Consider the following 23,214-nt stretch of genomic DNA (forward strand, 5'->3'; position numbering starts at 1 on the left):
TATGAGGAAGCAGAAAATTGTATGTTGCTAGGAGAAATTATTTAATGCTTTTCAGACCGGTTTGAAAACTTGTTACATTAAAAATTTATTATTATTCAAATATTATTTAATTTTTAGGGTCCACATCCCCTCAAACGGGTAGTAGTTAGTCTTGCCAGCATGTTTACTGCCTACAAGTTGAAATGCATTGTAGTCATAACCATAATGCCTTGCACATAGTACAGCATATTTGAAATCACAAATTTGCTGGACTACCTTATTGCTTTTAGCTGCTTGGTATTCTTTATTCTAAGTAATATTACACGTGCAGGGTGTGTCACAATTTATGTTATACACCTCTAGAGGTTGTAGAATTCACTTAGTAGATCACGTTTTACACAGGAACTCATGTCCATTGACGTCATCCAATGGTGCTATAGAGCGTCAAAGCTATACGCGGTGGCGACTGTAAATGTGCATATTCAGGGACATTCCGTGATGATGCTGCAAACTTTCAAGGATTATGGAGAAGGATAAATGTATCTATATGAGGTAAGGGTCCTTCGTTCGGAAACGAACGAGTCGAAAGTTACAAGCGAAAATCATTCTGATACCTCTGACAGTGGAATACATGAACTAGTGCTGTTTTAGCTAAAAATGGAAGATATGAAACTTTCTGAGGTTGTAGTATGGACCAAGGCAACAAAAGAATCTAGTAAACGTGGGCCCTAAAACGCATACCTGAGGAGCTGTGAGCACTTTTTCATTTCCTCTGTTGAACAAGTCCTCATAGCTATTAAGGTATGCGTATTGCAGCCCATGTTTGCAATACATTTTTTCTTTTTTTGGTCCATTTAACCACCTCTGAAGGTTGCATACCCCACAGTCTTATCAACAACCGTACCGGTATATGTATCGCCCTGTCAGAGGTGTGAAAACTGTTTCCGCTTTTAACTTGAGACTCTTTCGTTGCCGGTACAGAGACCCTTACCTCAAATTGATATATTTATCCTTCTCCATCATCCTTGAAAGTTTGAAACTTCACCACGGAATCACCCTGTATATACATACATTTACAGGCGCCGGTGGCTATAAGTTTGATGCTCTGTAGCGTCGTTTGATGACGTTTCTGTACATGGATTTCCATGCAAAACTTGATTTAAGTCCCCTCTGCAACCCCTTGATGTGTGTAACATGAATTGTGAAACACCCTGTATATCTGTTTGTGTGATTACGAAGCACAGATGAATCGTGCTTGTGCTGCCACGAATGTGTGAATGAGTGTGTTTCTTTCTCTAATCTTGACTGCCGTGTTTCTTAGGACGAAATCTAACTGCGTTGTATGGAATTGAGTATCATAAATCGGCAATGAAAGTGCTTGTGCTCAGTGATGAATGTACTGCCTGACAAAAGAAATGAAGCACCCAGAAAATATCGTCAGATGTCAATGTAGCTTCGTACACGTACACATCGCCGGCGGATATGTAAATGGTTAAAGTTACAATTCTCTGTGACAGGTAGAATAGCCACCATAGTTGATTAAAGTTGTTTGTGTTTAGCGTTGTTGCTAGGCCTGCTAGGGTACATACCGGGCGTGAACAGCGTATGATGTTGAGTGATCACTGTGAAGAACACGGATATGCCGCGTTCTTGTGTGAGACAGTTTTGAAGGAGTCTTATTGTAGGTCTCAATCTGGCCGGCTGGTCGAATCACGTAATATCCAGCTTTGTTGGTCATTACGAAATGAAAGTGACCCGATGTGGGACTGCATTGGAACGTGAGGTCAGGCGTACCGGTCGACAAGGTTCCGCTCGAATATGTGTGATCACCAACCACAAGGGACAATGCCGTATTGCGCACCAAGCCCATGGTAATCCCTTCACATATGCGCCTTCCATCCAAGAACAAGTAATGGACACCCTGACTTATTCTGTGTAATCCTGCATCATGGTTGGATACTAGCAGGGGCCGAACTAGGAAATTACCGTCCCATGCATAGGCTGCTATTAATACCACAACGAAAACGTCTGTGTTTGGCGTAGTGCTGTGACCGAGAAGCACGGAATGCTGATGAATGGCGTCGAACTGTGTTCAGCGATGTATGTGTTGCGGTTCTGGACTACTCCGAATGACCATCGTCGGCGAGTATGGTGGCCGCCTGGGGAAAGTCAGAGTCTTCCAATATTTTGGATAGTCACAGCAGTGTTACACCAGGCATCATAGTGTGGGTCCCATCGGGTATGACTGGAGGTCACGGCTGGTAGTGAATGAGCGAAATCTGCCATTATGCCAAGGACATCCTGTTGCCTCTCATGCGACAGTATCGTGATGCCATTTTTGAACTGAACATTGCTAGTTCACACACGGGACGTGATTCTATGAACTGTCAGCGTGATGTGGTACTCCGGCGGACAGAAGAGTTCTCAGTACTCTACCCAACAGAACATGGTTGGGAACGACACGGAGATCAGTTCGATCCAAATGTCAGTATCCAAGATATCAAGGACCAGTCACAACAGCTGTTTATCAGGCATGACGTCATACTGATAAGTGGGCTCATATTGAACTACCGAGAGAGTTTGCACAATGATCAGACAATGAATTCGCATTCCGGAAAACGGCGTTAAAATCCCTAACGCACACAGTTTTTATGTTTTTCGTGATTTCCTTAAATCACTTACGGCTAATGACTAGATTGTTTCTTTCGAAAGGGCAAGGCCGATTTCATTTTCCGTATTTTTCCAATCCCAATGTACTGTCAGTCCCTGATGATCTTGTAGTCTTCCTGCTCTGTTTCGACTCAACAGTTTACATGTCAGATAAACCTCATACAAGCAATCGACATAATTTGTAATTTCTGAAAACCAATCGACATAAAAGTTTTCTGGGTTTGGTACCGCGTCGTAATGTAAAAACTGCTGCTGCTATAGAAAAGCCAACGTTTCGGCCACGATTGCAGCGACCTTCTTCTGGGTCTAATGGTGCGTTCTAGCTATGCAGTGTCCTTTATATTTTTATTTGTTAGTGTTCACTGCGCATGCCATTACGTCATTATTTTAAAAAAGGGGTTAGTTTCATTGGTCACTTAAGGAAGGAGAGGGAACTTTATTTTAATAGGTTATTGTGGTGGAGGGAGAACGTGACCTCTGTTGTCCATTGACTCTTGTGTTATGTACCATGACTGATGGCCACCGTCGAATAAGAAGTTTGCTGCTGTTTACCAACTGCTGGACGTCGGCCGTGCGGCTGCAGTTACTCGCCGGTAGTGCTCGTGCCTCGTGTTGACAGTGCGGCCTGTTGAGCTCTGATTGCTGGCAGCCAAGATGGGGCAAGCCTGTCCATCCTCCCTGTTCATGTTGTTAGGGTGTTTAAGTATTTCGATGGCCTCTCTGGCTTTTGCGTTTCGTCATAATTGGCTGCTTGGCCAACACACAGGCTTCGCAGAATTTTATTTCTTTTCCGCAGTTAAGGTGATGTTCTGGCACTGCGGATTTGTTGTGTTGCCCTAGACGAATATAACGCTCGTGCTCCCGAATGCGCGTTGCTATTGGCCTACCAGTCTCGCCGATGTATGCCTCTCCACATTCGCATTCCACCTTGTAAACGCCTGCAGTGTGTAATGCATCCACCTTGTCCTTGGTGGAGCCTAGCACGTCCTGGATCCTACGACCACTATCGAAGACAGGCTGCACCCCAACGCGGCGAAGGTGTTTGCCTATTCGGTCAGTAACGTAGCCATTGGCTAGAAACGTGCGTAACCTTTTAAGCTCAGGTGTGATGTTTTGAGCATCACTTAGGAGCTGCGCACGGATTGCCAAAGAGAGTTCTTCTGCGCTGGGTGGTGGTAGGATTGGGCGTGCAGACTATTTAAACTTAACTAACCTAAGGACATCACACACATCCATGCCCGAGGCAGGATTCGAACCTGCGACCGTAGCGGTCGTGCGGTTCCAGGCTGTAGCGCCTAGAACCGCTCGGCCACTACGGCCAGCTCATGGCATGCAGATACCTGCCAGTATGTGTAAGCTTACGATATACTCTGTGCCCCAGTGTGCCCTCCGTTCTCCTGTACACGTCGACGTCTAGAAATGGGATAGCACCATTTTTTTCTACTTCCAGCGTGAACTGTATCTTCCCGTGCATATGGTTCAAATATTCGTGGAACTTGTGTAGCTCCGTTTCACCCATGAGGCGATATAGCGAACGTGTCGTCCACGTATCTAAACCAGCAACGTGGTCGTAAAGGAGCTGAACCGAGGGCCGTTGCTTCAAAGGCTTCCATGAATATGTCGGCTGCCAGCGGAGATAGGGGAGACCCAATTGCTACGCCCTCTGTCTGCTCGTAGTATTTTCCTTGCCATTTGAAGTACGTTGAAGTCAGGCACAACTCAACCAGGTCACATGTGTCTGGCGGGACATACTCCTGAAGGATGTGGATAGTTTCATCTAAAAATGGTTCAAATGGCTCTGAGCACTATGGGACTTAACATCTATGGTCATCAGTCCCCTAGAACTTAGAACTAGTTAAACCTAACTAACCTAAGGACATCACACAACACCCACTCATCACGAGGCAGAGAAAATCCCTGACCCCGCCGGGAATGGAACCCGGGCTTGGGAAGCGAGAACGCTACCGCACGACCACGAGCTGCGAACGATAGTTTCATATACTGGCATGTTCGTAAACAGTGATTTCACGTCAAAGCTGACCTTGATGTCCGTAGGTAAAAATGTTTCTCCCTTTAGGCGTTCTATAAAGTGTGTCGAGTTCTTCACATGAGAGTTGCTCACTGCGAAGCTGCTGCCCTGAGTACACGCTTGCACATGACAGGAAGATAGAACTAGCAACAGAAGAGTTATTATCCTGATTTAATGAAAAAATAAATGTGTTCTGGTACTTTCGTCAGAATGTTAATTTCGTCTCTAATCCACGTCAGGAAACGTAGTGACCATATTAATGTCTCGTTGAAGTGCCCCAAGATATAAATGTCTAGTAAAGTCACCACCTAAGGAACAGTATCATAAGATAGTGCAGAGGAGAGAGACACATTTAATCCTAATTTCGTATAAGAGCTTGCCTATTGTTCATAATTAAATATAATTTAGACTGACTGTCCTCTGGATTAAATCCGATCATTGCGAATCATATAAGGAGTCGCAGTAATCTCTCTCTCTCTATGTCTCTCTCTCTCTCTCACACACAAATACACACACACACACACACACACACACACACTCACACACAATATCTCCTCCAAATTAAGACACAGTTTATTTATATACTGAAAATCTCTGTGGTGTTTATGTTCAGAACATGAGAATAAATACACTGCCTGACACAAAAAGTGAAGCACCCAGAAAGTGTGGAGGAAACGAAATGAAACTTCAGGGGCTGAGAGGGTATGTGATGTTATTTAATTGACTGAAAAATCGAGTCAAATTAACTAAGAACTTGGTAATATGAACCCCCGTAATCAGCTGCATCAGTGTGAACATAGTCTGCTAACAAAATGGTTCAAATGGCTCTGAGCACTATGGGACTTAACTTCTGAGGTCATCAGTCCCCTAGAACTTAGAACTACTTAAACGTAACTAACCTAAGGACATTACACACATCCATGTCCGAGGCAGGATTCGAACCCGCGACCGTAGCGGTCGCGCGGTTCCAGACTGAAGGGCCTAGAACCGCTCGGCCACACCGGCCGGCTTTAAATGTTCTAAGGTCAGTATACACCAATATGTTGCGCCTTCAAAATAGCTTATCAATTATCGTTAACTACTACTCATGTGATCACAGAAAAAAGCTCTCAAAGAAAGCAAACAATTAATCAATACTTAAAGGGAGATATATTTGCCCTTCTTATGGTTTGAATAGTAAGCCTTCTGACGCAATGTTAGTACTTTCTGTGACTTGGTTATGATGTTTATAGATTTGAATTTGCATTTGTAATTATCTGGAAGGTAGCTTACCAAAGATAGTTAGCCACTTCTCATTTCTTAATAAAAACCAGTTTTCAAAGAAGTTAATGAACATCTGAAGGAAGATATGTCGTGATTATGGTCTGAATAATAAATTTATCGCTACAATGTAAATAGTAGCTTACTTCTCATATTCATACGTTTGGATTCGGAAAAAAAATAATCAGTACACATTCAACAAGTACATTTTGACGTTTTTCCATTTCTTGTGTAAATTACATCTTCTGCCTCCAACAAGAGATTCTAAGTGAAGATATTATTTAATTTATTTCGATATCAAGTACGATTCACTGTTTTCCGTTTGTTACACATAACTCCTTAATTTCCAGAAGCTCATAATAGAACTGAAAACTATCGACGGTTTATTAATTCTCCTCTCTATTGTTCTTACTTGACTTTGTGCATTGAATAATCTCTACAGGGTTTTTATAGTTTCACCATCAAAAGTACTTTCCTCAAGAAAGGGAATCTGTAACGTATATTGTACGAAAAGAAGCTAAGTCTTTTGTTACATTTACGCCAGTGACGGTACCGTAACTGAAGCCTGAAAGTAAATTACTAGATATCAAACGGTTCCCCTTACTCATCTTTAAGAAGTTAGTCCCGCAAAGTATAATTTAAAGTTTGGATATTGACAATTTATTAATGGGACTGCCTTTTTGCCCTGTCGGATGTCGATATTATGATTCTGATTTGTCCGTATTCAATTTTTGGTACTAGTGATGTTGTTAAAAAGCGTAGACAAACAGAAAATGTTCTCGAGAAGTCTGACAAGCTGATTTTTGCCTAACTTGTTGACTAATATCACTCGTACTAATCCTCCTCAGAATTTCCGCAAGTGTCTTTCTGTGTACTTCTCTACATCTGAGCATGAAGTACCTGCGTCTGATATCACTCTATTTTATCTTTGAATTGTATGTATATTGTGATTTCATGAAAGTTTAGATGTTCGATTGCGTCTAGGAAAACTTCGAAATTGTTTTCAAATATATCTGATGAAGTGATGTGTGGCTGAGAACTGTTTGTCCCTTACTTTTTGCCAATTTCTCATTGTATGTGTAGCTTACTATAATGATAGAGGTCGATTTTGTGAAAAATTATTAAAAATGCTTTTTTTTATATTTTTGGGACTCAAACGGTTAATGTTGGGTCCTCAGTCCTCAGAGTATATAGTACATAGCTATACACAAATAGTGCATCCCATTGCAAGGCCACCCTCCAGCGAGGCGCAACGTAGTTATGGTCTGACGCCATAGAGGGCGTACGCCACGCGAACTACCTCATGCCTCCACCTAACGTCACGCAAATAGTTCCCAAGTCAACATCCATCCGCCAAACAGGACTGTTAGCGGACTCACGTCTCCACTCAGTGTATTAACAGTTACTTGACTGTAGCGACACAGAACCTAATGACAGCATCCGGACTTACCTACAGTCCAGGTCCAAAAGAGCACTACTGGTTTTTCTGCTAGTTAAATTAGTCATCATTCATTGGATTCAGGACTAGACCAGTATTGTATGTATTGTATTGTATGTTAACCGGGAGCCTAGAAACGACGGAGAGGCTCCGTCCCCGCCGCAGCCGCAGTGGTCCACAACCCCACGACGACTGCCGCAGTCCACTTCACCCCTCCGCCGCCCCACACCGAACCCAGGGTTATTGTGCTTTTCGGCCCCCGGTGGACCTCCCAAGGAACGTCTCACACCAGACGAGTGTAACCCCTATGTTTGCGTGGTGGAGTAATGATGGTGTACGCGTACGTGGAGAACTTGTTTGCGCAGCAATCGCCGACATAGTGTAACTGAGGCGGAACAAGGGGAACCAGCCCGCATTCGACGAGGCAGATGGAAAACCGCCTAAAAACCATCCACAGACTGGCCGGTTCACCGGACCTCGACACAAATCCGCCGGACGGATTCGTTCCGGGGACCAGGCGCTCCTTCCCGCCCGTAAAGGCGTGCGTTAGACCGCTCGGCCAACCAGGCGAGCCGGACTAGACCACTACTCAAAATTATACCAGTGCAAATGAACTTTTCACAACTTTACCCCGCATCACCTTCACACTCAAGACATGTAACATGTACATTCTCTTAATAAATTATTGTAAATTGTAGTTAATTTGTGTTGTCTTCAGTTTTACCGTAGTTCGCCTAAACCTATTTGGCCCTGTGACAAGGCTGTACATTTTCTGGGTACAAAAAAGCCATCATAATAACAGCAACTACTTTCGGTAGTAGGAGTTTCTCTTTTTGCCAAATTTATGTTCGACACCATCCATGTTTTGTGTATAAAACACATAAAAAATAAACTTCTTCTTTCATGCAAACTAAAAGTTTGGTCGCTCTTCACAGCTAGATATCTTAATTTTTGGAAATAAAATTATTGATATTTAAAAAACTAAAAACTGTCCCATTCTCCGGTATGAAAACGTTCTTCCTGGTCCTACGAAGTGCATTAGGAAACCAGGCACGTGGTTGATAATCATCGAATTTATCGATGAATTTCCAGGTAATACACTCGAAGAGAGACGATTAAGAAGATTACCTTAAAATAGAAACAAACCCAACGAAGAATCGACTGAAAGTTTACGCCAGATAATTGTGATTGCCTGGTAAGTAGGTAAAAATGGATGAGCCAGCCATTAAAGCCTTTGTAACAGAGGGCAGGACTCCACCTACAATAGCTGATGCCCTCTGATCCACATATAAAATGCACTGTAATACTGTAAAACGTGTTTTATGGCCAGACGTATGTCATAGGCATTACAGACTGGTAGATCTTCCAAGCGGAGTCAGATGCCATGCATTAATTGGCAATGCCCTATTTACAAGTGGCTCAGAGTGACTTCTACTCATAGGAATGACTGACATGAGATACTCCACGGCTAGATATTTTATTCACCTACAGCAGCTTATTTTCCCTGAGATCTTTCCACTGCTCCTCGTACCGCTGCATGGCAAGGTGTTAGCCTGCAGGGTTCAAATGGCTCTGACAAGGGAACATCCCCATCGCACCCCCGTCAGATTTAATTATACGTTGGCACAGTGGATAGGCCTTGAAAAACTGAACACAGATCAATAGAGAAAACAGGAAGAAGTTGTGTGGAACTATGAAAGAAATTAGTAAAATATACAAACTGAGTAGTCCATGCGAAGATAGGCAACATCAAGGACACTGGGAGTCAAGCAGCGCCGTGGTCCCGTGGTTAGCGAGAGCAGCTACGAAACGAGAGGTCCTGGATTCAAGTCTTCCCTCGGGTAAAAGCTTAATTTTTTATTTTCAGTTTATGTGACAAACTCTTAAGTTTTCATCACTTTTTTGGGAGTGATTATCACATCCACAAGAAAACCTAAATCGGGCAAGGTAGAAGAATCTTTTTACCCATTCACTAAGTGTACAAGTTAGGTGGGTCGACAACATATTCCTGTCATGTGACGCACATGCCGTCACCAGTGTCGTATAGAATATATCAGACGTGTTTTCCCATGGAGTAGTCGGTTGACCTATGACCTCGCGATCAAATGTTTTCGGTTCCCATTGGAGAGGCACGTCCTTTCGTCTACTAAACGCACGGTTTTGCGGTGCGGTCGCAAAACACAGACAGTAAACTTATTGCAGTGAACAGAGACGTCAATGAACGAACGGACAGATCATAACTTTGCGAAAATAAAGGAAGTAAAATTTTCGGTCGAGGGAAGACTTCAACCCAAAACCTCTCGTTCTGCAGCTAATCACGCTAACCACGGGACCAAGGCACTCCTGACCTCATATTCCCCTTGATATTGCTTATCTTGCACATGGACTACTCAGTTTGTATTTTTACTAATTTTTTTCACGGTTCCACACAACTTCTTCTTGTTTTCTCGATTGATCTGCGTTCAGTTTTCTAAGGCCTATCCACTGTGCCAACTTATAACTAAATCTGAGGGGGGTGCGATGGGGAGGTTCCCTTGTGAGCAATATGCGACTTAACTTCTGAGCTCATCTGTTGCTTAGAACTTAGAACTAATTAAACCTAACTAACCTAAGGACATCACGCACATCTATGCCCGAGGCAGGATTCGAACCAGCGACCGTAGCGGTTAGCCTGCAGGGGAATGGAACAATGGTACATCGATTCACTTTCAGTCTCCTTGGCTGGCTTATATCCGGGCAAGGAAGTTCTGTTGTTAGAGTGCTGTTACGTAACTTCTTTCTTGTTGAGAGGATGTGAGGAATGAAATTCTCTATGCATTAATGGTGTGCCTGTAGGTGTTCAGCCGAGTTGTTCCCATTGTATGAGCACTGTTTCGACTATCTCGCGTATGCTGCGAGTTGTCCTGTTATTGCTGATTTACTTGGTTGATTTAGTCGGGTGTGTCGCTTTGTTCCCTGCATATCTCCTCGACTGACATGCAAGGAACACCAGTGACGCACCCGACTAAAACAACTAAGCCAGGGCTCTCCACGGTGTGCCAGACTTCACGCGTGCACCGTGTATGGGTCGCAGGAGGGCCAAGCCCGGTCTGTCATTCTGCTTTGCTCGGTCTCTCTCGGGAGTACCCGGAACAACCAGGCAATTCATTTAGCATTGCGGTACAGCATTTTTCTGTCGGCACAACTCTCTGAGTTCGGCAGAATCGTGGTGTCAGCGCTATTTGTTCGTGCTGTAAAGGATGTTCACATGTCCAGTGGCTGTTTGCATCAAAAGAGGCAGTCTACCGATCTGTCGTCACTGTCCTTTAAAATGAATGGGAATAGCAGAAGATAGGGATGAGAAATCACATTCCGCATAAGTGAAGGATACTGTTTATCTGCTAGGAAACAACATTATACTACCACACAGAAAGAGTTTAAGCCTTTAGATGACAATGAAAGTGTAAAAAATTACAGTGACCGACAGACGAGATTCTTTGTTCTGTACATCAAGAAATTTGCAGGTATGTATCATTTGAAAAAATTGATGGTACAAATAGTAAAATTCCTGAAGTTGCATTCATTACTCCACTGCCAGTTGCAACAGTTTTCAACGGAAATGAACGAATAATATAGAGACTTCACTTATTACTGCAAAGTGCGGTGGTTAAGTCAAGGAGCATGCCTGCAACGATTTTTAGATTTAAATCTCGCTATTGTTGAATTTATGAAGGAAAAATGCGTGCAGGAACGAAAATTAGAGCATCCGGATTGGATTGCAGACTTCGCAGTTTCAGTAGACTTGACTGCACTCTACCCTAAGTAAGACTTTGCAAGTTAACTTCTTTCTAATTGGATAGGGATGGATTTAAAAAGAAAATCGCGTTGCGGAAGTGACACATTCTGACAAAGACAATACAGTTTCCTAAGCATACTGGCGTTAAAGAAAGTGTGAGGTTTGAAGAATTCATCGTGGCCTTCCAAGAATTACAGTGATATCTTTGTAAAGGTTTTGAGAACGCTTTCAATCTAACACCTGTGTTTGAGCTGTTTTCGAGACAGTTTGCCGTTTCAATTGAAAGAGCCCCTGTGCTTGTGCAGACATAACTGACTAGCCTCATAGGTAATTCCAGTTTTAATTAAAAATGTTTCTTCGTTAAAACTGTCCATGACGTCTACAATGCTTTTCAGAGGTAGATTTTCCAAATCTCCATAATGAGGTTGCAGTACTGCTACAATATTTCGATCGACATATTTGTGTGAAGGACCTATTTTGATTGTGAAACTAAATAAGTCACGATTACGTGGCCACTTGAGTGCGAAACTTTGTGGAATTGTCTGCATCTGTCTGTATTCCGACAGTTTGTACCAGATAACAATTATATTACGTCTTCAGCGCGCGCCGGCCGCGGTGGTCTCGCGGTTCTAGGCGCGCAGTCCGGAACCGTGCGACTGCTACGGTCGCAGGTTCGAATCCTGCCTCGGGCATGGATGTGTGTGATGTCCTTAGGTTAGTTAGGTTTAAGTAGTTCTAAGTTCTAGGGGACTTATGACCACAGCAGTTGAGTCCCATAGTGCTCAGAGCCATTTGAACCATTTTTTTTCTTCGGCTCGCCAAAAACTTGTTCTGTTTGTGATCTATGTTGTTTGAGAAATGTGAAATATAAAACCAAGTCATATGAGGTACGACTGTGCTGACATTTAAACGCGGCGACTTTGTTGTTTCCCAGTCATCCCCCTCCTCTTACTCAGACAGCGCGGCATGACGGTGAGAGAAACGTGAAACAAGGCTGAGCGCTTTGGCACTCGGGCATGGGTATGGTCCGAAAGCCGAAATCCTGGCCACCTCTGGACAAAGCCAATCAGCTGTCGTCGAGCACTGTCTCGAATATAATTACGATATGAAATTCGGTGAGACCAGTATTGTGGCACAAGCGCCAAGTTACTGGTAAAGCATATTTAAGAGGCCTGTCGAAGTAAAGATGTAGGAAAAGGTAATAAACAAAGACAGAGGTTTCAATCTGAACGAAACTTGGAGTTCTGCACCCAGTTCATTAACATCTCGCCGGCCATCATCCAGCAGAGCTGGAAAACGTGTGGCCATGTGTGTTTCAATAAACATCAGCGACAGTACTGTAAAACAAAAGAACATCAAAGGTCGTGAAATGATAATTAAGTGAAGACCTTCAGTTGTCGACAGGCGTTGATGTACATTAACGGTGACAGCTGAAAATGTGTGTCCCGACCAGGACTCGAACCCGGGGTCTCCTGCTTACATTAAAGACGCTTTATCCGTCTGAGCCACCTAGGGCACAGTTGACAATGTGGCTGCAGGGATTTATACCTTGCACGCTCCCCGTGAGACCTACATTCCGAACTTAATGTTCACACACTACATTCGTAGTGCCCCTGCCCATTACACTCATTACTCGCTGCAGACAATCTTACCGAGTCCCGTAAGAGTTCGGGCAATGCGTGTGCATCCAGCACAGAAGAAGAAGATCAATGGCCGGTTAGCCTTAACTATATGAAGATGGTATCTATTCTTTCGTCTCTTACGGGACTCGGTAAGATTGTTCAAATGGTTCAAATGGCTCTAAGCAATATGGGACTTAACATCTGAGGTCATCAGTCCCATATACTTAGAACTACTTAAACCTAACTAACCTAAGGACATCACACACATCCATGCCTGAGGCATGATTCGAACCTGCGACCGTAACAGCAGCGCGGTTCCGGTCTGAAGCGCCTAGAACCGCTCGACCACAGCGGCCGGCGTCTCGGTAAGATTGTCTGCCGAGAGTAATGAGTGTAATGGGCAGGGGCATTACGAATGAATGGTATGGACATTAAGTTGGGAATGTGGGTCTCACGGGGAGCGTGCAAAGGATATATCCCTGCAGTCGCACTATCCTCTATGTCCTCGGTGGCTCAGATGGATCGAGTGTCTGTCATGTAAGCAGGAGATCCCGGGTTCTAGTCCCGCTCGGGGCACACATTTTCAACTGTCCCCGTTGATGTATATCGACGCCTGTCGACAGCTTAGGGTCTTCATTTAATTATTATTTCATTCTAAGAGAGCTGCATGGTCACCGATGGTGTCTGTTCTTACCATCTTCACATCAAAGGGCGTAGTGGGCGTCGTGAGAAGGTCTCAACAATAAATAGCGGCGCGAGAGCAACAGTAGTTCAAAGTCTGGCTGGGTTCCAGGCAGGGAGTACACGTAACAACACAACTCAAATGTTCAAATGTGTTTGAAATCTTATGGGACTTAACTGCTAGCGTCATCAGTCCCTAAGCTTACACACTACTTAAATTATCCTAAGGACAAACACACACACCCATGACCGAGGAAGGACTCGATCCTCCGCCGGGAGCAGCCGCACGGTCCATGACTGCAGCGCCTAAGACCGCTCGGCTAATCCCGCGCGGCAGCAACACAACTCGTAGCACCTGAAGAAGACGACTGGGTCGCTCTCAGAAATATTGTGCGTGAAATGGAAACATCGACAAGGCTGAAGACCCGGAATCACACGATCCCTGGATCATGCCGAGAAAAGCAGTGCAGTTTGACAGAGGTTTGCGCACCTTCTTGTTGTGGAGGCAGCGCCGGAGCTGCGGAAGCGTGAGTCGGCGGTGCACGCAGCCGTAGGGCAGCCAGCGCGCCTCGCTCCATACGCAGGAGGCGCGCGACTCGCAGGCGTCGCACGGCACCACCCAGCGCCCTGTCAAACACATAGATGTTATATACACAACACTTGAAATACTAACATTCGATAGTGCATCCTACTACTAAGCAACTAACATCCCGAAAGTGATTTTGGTTTTAAGGGCATTGACTTGTAGTCCTAGGAGTGTTTCTGAACATAACGTTTCGTCTACAAACGATGAAGTCATTACCACAAGCTATAAAGACTCAGATAGTAGTCTCAAACTTAAACAAGATCATCGAACCAACTGATTATACTTAGCCGTGCAACGGTCAGGACGTGATGTTAGCAGAGTATACGAACGCGACATCTCGCCGACGTGTGCCATCGAACTTGTAGCGGGGAGCTTGTTCTGTGAATGTTGTTTTTGTATTTCTGAATTTCTGTTATCTCTCTGTATTGCCTAGCACAATAATGATCAGACTTGGTAAAACCATTGTGTCAGAAAATTCGAATTAATATTTTTCTCTTCCTGTTCATGATTCTTTCATTTGCTTAATTAGTTAGTTAGATATTCCGCAGATAATTTGAACCATTCTTTTATCGAAACGATGTGGTGCGAGACAGTTTACGGCACATTTACACTGAGGTGACAAGAGTCATGGGATAACTCTTAATATCGTGTCCGACGACCTTTCGCCCAGGTAGTGCTGCAACTCGATGTGGTATGGACTCAACAATTCCTAGGAACTCCCCTGCGGAAATATTGAACCATGCTGCCTCTATAGCCTTTCATAGTTGCTAAAGCAGGATTTTCGCACGAAGTGACCTCTCAATCATGTCCTATAAATGTTCGACTGGATTCATGTCGGGCGATGTGTGTGGCCAAATTATTCGCTCGAACTGTCCACAATGTTCTTCAAGCCAGCTACGAACAATTGACGTCCAGTGACATGTGTGGGAACATGAAGTCCATGAATAGCAGACATCAGGTGGTATTGTTGGGCGCAGAATATGAATACGAGGTAGAAATTCTCACGATAGAGATTCAACATACCAAGTACGTCACCGTGGTGCACAACACTACGGCGGCCAACTTCCTACTCTTCCCATGCTTCAATCTGATTTTTTTCTCGACACAACATAATCGACAGATGTAAAGGCCGTTTCAGGAGCAGCCTAAGGAAGTGTGATAGGTCCGTTACTTTCTACAGTATGTATCTAGTGGATATCGCCCGATGCTCCATGAGGCTGTTTTAAAGATGAAGCAGTTGTCTACAAGAAGATAGCAACGCTAGGCAGAAAATATGTTTAACTTGTGTGATATTGAGCCGTGCTTTGGCCGCAAAAGGTATTGTAACTTGCTTGACATCGAGCCCGCATTGAACTCTAACATTTGGATAGTGTGAATTTTTAGTGGGGCTGTAGGGAAAAATAAATTTATTTCTTGTTTCTCGGGGGCTAGGCTTGATAACAATTAATGGAACCGGAAGTCACGTCTTCGATACAAGTGTGCAAAACATCGGATTGACTGACAGGTGAACGCAGATTTTAATGTCCAAACTATTTATTAAAACAAAATAAAAAGGAAACATAATGAAATTTAGGGCATCAGGGCTCTTAGACTGGGCAGAGATGGCACAAACGAGTTCTCTGAAAAACTTGTTTGTCAGCTGATTTTCACCAAAGCCTTGAACCGGCTGTCGGCAGTGCAGAGTTGGTGTCGGCGGGCAAAGAGCTTCGACGGCTAATGTCTTATGCTGCTGCTTTGCCCTTCCTTTCTGTGAGCGAGTAGTGTCTCGTGGATGATTGTCAGCTGTTGGTGATTGTTTGGCCTGTACCCTTTGCGCAGGCCGAGAAGATTAACTCCGCCGTCCACTGGCGAGGGCTACACAACCGGCGTGTTCGCCTCAGGTAGTTGTGTTACCAGGGGTCGGTTCTTTGACAGGGATGGAGTTCTGTACGCCGCCGGATTATTGTCATAAGGATGACTCATCGACCGCAGGATCAAAATTCGGATCAGTATCGGAACCAGATTACAAAAGCAGGTTCAGGGGAGAGACGGAATATTGGTCTCAGTATAAAAAAACAAAGTTATACGGTCGTGACAACACTTTCATGAAATCCAGCAACGACTGGAATGGGAATCAGAACAACAGGGAGTAGGTTGCTGTCATCACAGTATCAGATGAGCAAGTTCAGACCATGTCTTGAGCATGAAGACTTGAGACGAAGTCTCAAAATGAAGTCTCTTGAAAGAATCTTCAAGAAGGCTCACCCGGCACTCATCACACTACTCTCCACTCCCCCGCTCACCGATTTTGATGCCGGTCTCCTCTCTCTTTCAGCGCGCTGAAATTTTGTTGTCGCATCTTGCCACTGCCCGACGATAATCAGTTTCAGCCAATAGACGATTCCTCGAGTGTGACTTTGATTTATTTGGGGTCGATAAAAAATTAATTCACTGATGCCACAAATCCTACTTACGGATTTCATCAGTAACATATGACGAATTAAATTGACTGCAGTTTATTCCAGGAGTTTGGTCCAAGGGTTCACTTGGACTAGTGCTAAGTTCCACGTAAACATCAGTAAGTTAGGACCATGTATTCATACCGCAACAGTTTTTCGTAGACAGACTTGGCAATACAACTTCACTGTAGCAACAAGCATTGGCTATGCTTTACTGACACTGCCAACCTACTTTGGGAAGAAAAGTTGTATGGTAGGTCTACATGATATGCCCAGCTCCAGTTCATTTCTTGTCTTTTGGCGTCTCTCTAAAATCCATTTATAGACATGCCTCCCCCCACGAGTTTAAGGAGTATGAGGTCACGAAAGCGATGTATAAATATATACTTCGTAGAGAAATAACGCTGCCTGAATGGTAGCGCCATTTTAATTTATTAATATTAAAAGGTAAAACACTTCCTAATATTCTGCATAGTTTTCGTTTTTAATATTATTACAATTTTCTGCTAAGTACCGAAGGAATATTCAGTTAATAGTTTAATTTGTATTCGTTTTAACTTAAAAGATGTTTTCCTTTGTATATTAAACTACTCGGAATGTGTAATACTGAAGGAGTAACGATACTTAATTCTGATATTTTTTCCACAAATGGATCTGCCATACTAACAAAATAAAATGAACGTAATTTTTAGCAAATTGGAAACAACTGCGTATTTATGTGTAAAATGCAGTTTCTCAAAATAAGTTTTGTGCTGATTCCAAAGCTGGTCTCATATTATGCGAGACTGTAATATTTCCTAATTAGTAAAGACTTTAATGTGATGGTTATTATTTTCGTAATATTAATTAAGCTGATGCGTTTGGATTATAGATACCTGTATGAAGTATGACGTTCTGTCCTCCAGTATTAGTGGAATTGATGTTACATTTTAAAATAGTAGATTAATTGAAATCAGTGTTGCACCACAGCTCAATTATCGTTACCTGATACGGTTTTGGAATTACCCATCTGAGAAGGTCCCCCATGAAGTCTAATATTCCCTTATAATTTTTAGGTTTACAGTTACTCAGGCATGGTAACAAAATATGGGATGATGAATTTAACTTACTTCAACAATCGAAATGTCGCTCTTTTACACGAATACTAAAATACAAGTATCTACTAAAGCAACGGGCTGTCAGCAAGGTTGTGCTGTTACAAACATGACTTCCACTAACGAGGGAACCTCCCCATCGCACCCCCCTCAGATTTAGTCATAAGTTGGCACAGTGGATAGGCCTTGAAAAACTGAACACAGATCGCTCGAGAAAACAGGAAGAAGTTGTGTGGAACTATGAAAAAAATAAAAAAATATACAAACTGAGTAGTCCATGCGCAACATAGGCAACATCAAGGACAATGTAAGCTCAGGAGCGCCTTGGTCCTGTGGTTAGCGTGAGCAGTTGCGGAACGAGAGGTGATTGGTTCAAGTCTTCCCTCGAGTGAAAAGATTACTTCTTTTTTTTTCGCAAAGTTATGATCTGTCCGTTCGTTCATTGACGTTTCTGTTCACTGTAATAAGTTTAGTGTCTGTGTTTTGCGACCGCACCGCAAAACCGTGCGATTAGTAGACGAAAGGACGTGCCTCTCCAATGGGAACCGAAAACATTTGATCCCAAGGTCATAGGTCAACCGATTCCTCCACAGGAAAACAAATCTGATGTATTCTATACGACACTGGTGACGGCATGTGCGTCACATGACAGGAATATGTTGTCGACCCACCTAACTTGTACACTTGGCGAATGCGTAAAAAGATTCTTCTACCTTGCCCGATTTAGGTTTTCTTGTGGATGTGATAATCACTTCCAAAAGACGGACAGATAATAATTGTTTGAAAATAATAATTAATATTTTCACTGGAGGGAAGACTGGAACCAAGGACCTCTCGTTCCGCAGCTGCTGACGCTAACCACAGGACCACGGCAATCCTGACCTCATCCTCTCCTTTATGTTGCCTATCTTCCACATGGACTACTCAGTTTGTATATTTTGCTTATTTTTTTCATAGTTCCACACAACTTCTTCCTGTTTTCTCGATTGATCTGTGTTCAGTTTTTCAAGGCCTATCCATTGTGCCAACTTATAACTAAATCTGAGGGGGGTGCGATGGGGAGGTTCCCTTGTAAGGTGGCATAAGTCATGGGGTACCTCCTAATATCGTGTTGGACCTAAATTTTCCCGGCGTAATGCAGCAACTCGGTGTGGAATGGACTGAACAATTTGTTGGAAGTCCCCTGCGAAGTACTGAGCCATGCTGCCTCTATAGCCGCCCATAATTGGGATAGTGTTGCCGGTGAAGGATAATGTGCACGAACTGACCTCTCGATTACATCCCATATATGTTCGATGTGATTGACGTCGAGCTATCTGGATAGCCAAATTATTCGCTCGGATTGTTCAGAATGTTCTTCAAACCAGTCAGGAACAATTGCAGCCTTTTATGGATTTCGTGTTCCCAGTGACATGTTTGGGAACATGAAATCCATGAATGGCTGCAGATGGTCTCCAAGTGGTCGAACATAACCATTTCGTCACTTGGACCAGAGGACCCAGTCCATTCCGCATAAACACAGCCCACACCATTATGGAGCCACAAACAGTTTGCACAGTCCCTTGTTGACAACTTGGGTCCATGCTTTTGTGTGGTCTGCGTCACACTCGAACCCTATCATCAGTACTTACTAACTGAAATCGGGACTCTCTTGACCAGGACACGGGTTTTCTGTCGTCTAGTTTCCAAGCGATATGCTCATTAGTACAGGGGAAACATTGCTAACGATGTCATGTTGTTAGCAAAGGCACTCATGTCGATCGTCTGCTGCCAGACTTCACTCTGGTGCCCTAACGGATGCGTTCGTCGTACGTCCGCCATTAATTTCTGCGGGCATTTCCCGCAGTGCTAGTTGTATGTTAGCACTGACAATTCTATGCAGACGCTGCTGTTACCGGTCGTTAAGTGCAGGCCGTCAGCCACTGCGTTGCCCGTGGTGAGAGGTAACGCCTCAAATTTGATATTCTCGATAGATTTGTGACACTGTGAATCTCAAAATACTGAATTCCCTAACGATTTCTGAAATGGAACGTCCCATGCGTCCACCTCCAACTACTTTTCCGTGTTCAAAGTCTGTTAATTCCTGTCGTGCAGCCGTAATGACGTCGGAAATCTTTTCACATGAATCAACTGAGTACAAATGACAGCTCCGCCAGTGCACTGCCATTTTAGACCTTGTGTAAGCGATACTACCGCCATTGTATAAGTGCATATAGTTTTGTCAGCTCAGTGTATGTATAAAAAACTGGAAGTTACGTGGTATCAGTTTTGGTCTGTTGCTAGGTATCGCCATCGATAATGCATCCCTAATCGATATTTTAATTACATATGCCTGGGCAGTTCTCTTCGTCTTGTTTCCGCGACTTAGGATTCCAACTTTTCCTTACTCGAGCCCTTTATACATTCTCACGATCTTGTCCCGCAGGATAACGGCTTGCGGCGTGTAAGTAATAAGCTTTCCCCTTCGAGGAGTCTTCGGGTGACTTCAGGGTTGTTGCTCACCTACAGAAAGGCCAGCTTCCCTGTTATATCTCTCACTAACGCGCAGACTTATAGAAAGAACGTGTTTTCCTAGCGCAGAATGGTGGCTGGCGAAGAGTACACACGTAATTCATAAGCCTTTCACTGTTAGATAGACTCCGGTTTATTGGGAGAGTTTTAGGAAAGTGTAGCGTGTCTCCAAAGGAGACTGCGTATAGAGCACTTGTGCGACCCATTATTGTGTACTGCTCGAGTGTTTGTAATCCTTACCAGCCCGCCCGGGCCGCGCGGGATTAGCCGAGCGGTCTCAGGCGCTGCAGTCACGGACTGTGCGGCTGCTCCCGGCGGAGGTTAGAGTCCTTCCCCGGGCATGGGTGTGTGTGTTTGTCCTTAGGATAATTTAGGTTAAGTAGTGTGTAAGATTAGGGACTGATGACCTTAGCAGTTATGTCCCATAAGATTTCACACACATTTGGACAATTTTTTTAGCCCGCCCGGTTAGCCGTGTGGTCTAACGCACTGCTTTCCGGGAGGGAAGGCATGCCGGTCCCCGGCACGAATCCGCCCGGCGGATTAGTGTCGAGGTCCAATGTGCCGGCCAGTCTGTGGATGGTTCTTAAGGCGGTTTTCCCTCTACCTCGGCGAATTGAATGCGGGCTGGTTCCCCTTATTCCGCCTCAGTTACAATACGTCGGCGATTGCTGCCCAAGCACTTTCTCCACTTACGCGTACACCATAATTACTCTATAACGCAAAGATTGTAGTTTATCTCGTTTGGTTTTTGAGACGTTCCCCGCGCGGCGGGGGGGGGGGGGGAAGGGGGGGGGTCCACTGGGGACCGGGCCAGGCCAGGCCAAACCGAACAATAACTCTGAGTTCGGTGTGGGGTGGCGGTGGGATGAGTGGACTGCTGTAGCCTGTCGTCAGTTTATGAACCACTGAGGACTGCGGCGGGGACGAAGCATTTCCGTCGTTTCTAGGTCCCCAATTCCATACGATACAATTCCAATCAGGTCGGATTTAAGGAGTTACCAAAGCAATTCAGAAATGTGCGGCTAGATTTATTACCAGTAGACTCGATGAGTTCATTCAACTCGCTAATGTTACTGTTATGTTTCGGGGGTTCACATGGGAAAGTCTAGAGGGAAGACGACGTTATTTTCGCGAAATACTTCACAATATTTAGATAACTTACACTATTGGCCATTAAAATTGTTACACCAAGAAGAAATGCAGATGATAAACGGGTATTCATTGGACAAATATATTATATAAGAACTGACATTTGATTACATTTTCACGCAATTTGGGTGCATAGATCCTGAGAAATCAGTACCCAGAACAACCACCTCAAGCCGTAATAACGGCCTTGATACACCTGGGCACTGAGTCAAACATAGCTTGGATGGCGTGTACAGGCACAGCTGCCCATGTAGCTTCACCACGATACCACAGTTCATCAAGAGTAGTGACTGGCGTATTGTGACCAGGCAGTTGCTCGGCCACCATTGACCAGACGTTTTCAATTGGTGAGAGAGCTGGAGAATGTGCTAGCCATGCCAGCAGTCGAACATTTTCTGTATCCAGAAAGGCCCGTACAGGACCTGCAATATGCGGTCGTGCATTATCCTGCTGAAATTTAGAGTTTCGCAGGGATCGAATGAAGGTAGAGTCACGGATCGTAACACATCTGAAATGTAACGTCCACTGTTCAAAGTGCCGTCAATGCGAACAAGAGGTGACCGAGACGTGTAACCAATAGCACCCCATACCATCACGCCGGGTGCTACGCCAGTATGGCGATGACGAATACACGCTTCCAGTGTGCGTTCACCGCGATGTCGCCAAGCACGGTTACGACCATCATGATGCTGTAAACAGAACCTGGATTCATCCGAATAAATGACGTTTTGTAATACGTGCACCCAGATTCGTCGTTGAGTACACTATCGCAGGCGCTCCTGTCTGTGATACAGCGTCAAGAGTAACCGCAGCCATGGTCTCCGAGCTGATAGTCCATGGTGCTGCAAACGTCGTCGAACTGTTCGTGTAGATGGTTGTTGTCTTGCAAACGTCGCCATCTGTTGACTCAGGGATGGAGACGTGGCTGCACGATCCGTTACAGTCATGCGGATAAGATGCCTGTCATCTCGACTGCTAGTGATACGAGGCCGTTGGGATCCAGCACGGCGTTCCGTATTACCCTCCTGAACTCACCGATTCCATATTCTGCTAACAGTCATTAGTTCTCGACCAACGCGAGCAGCAATGTCACGATACGATAAACCGCAATCGTGATACGCTACAATCTGACCTTTATCAAAGTCGGAAACGTGATGGTAGGCATTTCTCCTCCTTACACGAGGCATCACAACAACTTTTCACCAGGCAACGCCGGTCAACTGTTGTTAGTGTATGAGAAATAGGTTGGAAACTTTCCTCATGTCAGCACGTTTTAGGTGTCGCCACCGGCGCCAACCTTGTGTGAATGCTAATCATTTGCATATCACGGCATCATCTTCCTGTCGGATAAATTTCGCGGCTGTAGCACGTCATCTTCGTGGTGTATCAATTTTATTGGTCAGTAGTGTACATCTGTGGTTTACTGCAGAACGTTTCTACTGCCTCCAACAGCCACCAAGTAGGCGTTGATGACACTCTCTTAGCTGCACTGTGTCTGAAAAGATAGCTCCAGATACGAACAATATGACAGAATCCAGGCAGCACGCTGGTCACAATATTTGATTGATTTCTTCTTGGCTGCTAGCACAAGCATTATTCTCCATAAGATGGAAAGAACCACCGTTTTGGAGCAGCATACTCCAGAAAGAAGATCGTTGATTCTGTGATGTTGTGTTTTTACTTACGAACTTTTACTGTGTTAGTTGACGCTCACTTCGTAACTGCAATGTTTGACTGCGCAATATATTGCGTTATTTACTTTCGCTATATGTACATAGGTTGGATGGAGAGTTCAATACTAATTCACTACTCATAAGAGAGAAAAGAACAGAAGTTCCTATCGGATGCTCTAACCTCAGACTTTCTTTCACTCAGTCCCTATGGAAGTATGGTATCGCACATCTTGTTGTTAGAGGGGAACTCAATAACTGTCCACATGCTCTGCGGCAGTTTTGTTGAAGACAAGTACGTAGACATTA

At 44.3% G+C, this 23,214-nt stretch overlaps 2 protein-coding genes across 2 annotated transcripts in view; both read right to left on the reverse strand.

The window, feature by feature from the left end:
* LOC126249709 (cadherin-like and PC-esterase domain-containing protein 1) overlaps window positions 1–14,024 on the reverse strand; it is a 116,408-nt gene extending 102,384 nt beyond the window's left edge. The window contains exon 1 of the mRNA XM_049951389.1: window positions 13,945–14,024. The gene's annotated coding sequence lies outside the window, so the exon portion shown is untranslated. The remainder of the gene's footprint in view (window positions 1–13,944) is intronic.
* LOC126249385 (cadherin-like and PC-esterase domain-containing protein 1) overlaps window positions 1–23,214 on the reverse strand; it is a 301,898-nt gene that overhangs the window by 25,630 nt on the left and 253,054 nt on the right. Inside the window, exon 5 of the mRNA XM_049951038.1 lies at window positions 13,945–14,081. Coding sequence (XP_049806995.1) covers window positions 13,945–14,081 — 137 coding nt within the window. The remainder of the gene's footprint in view (window positions 1–13,944; window positions 14,082–23,214) is intronic.

Source organism: Schistocerca nitens, chromosome 3 (assembly GCF_023898315.1).
Source record: "Schistocerca nitens isolate TAMUIC-IGC-003100 chromosome 3, iqSchNite1.1, whole genome shotgun sequence".
NCBI classification, from domain to species: domain Eukaryota; kingdom Metazoa; phylum Arthropoda; class Insecta; order Orthoptera; family Acrididae; genus Schistocerca; species Schistocerca nitens.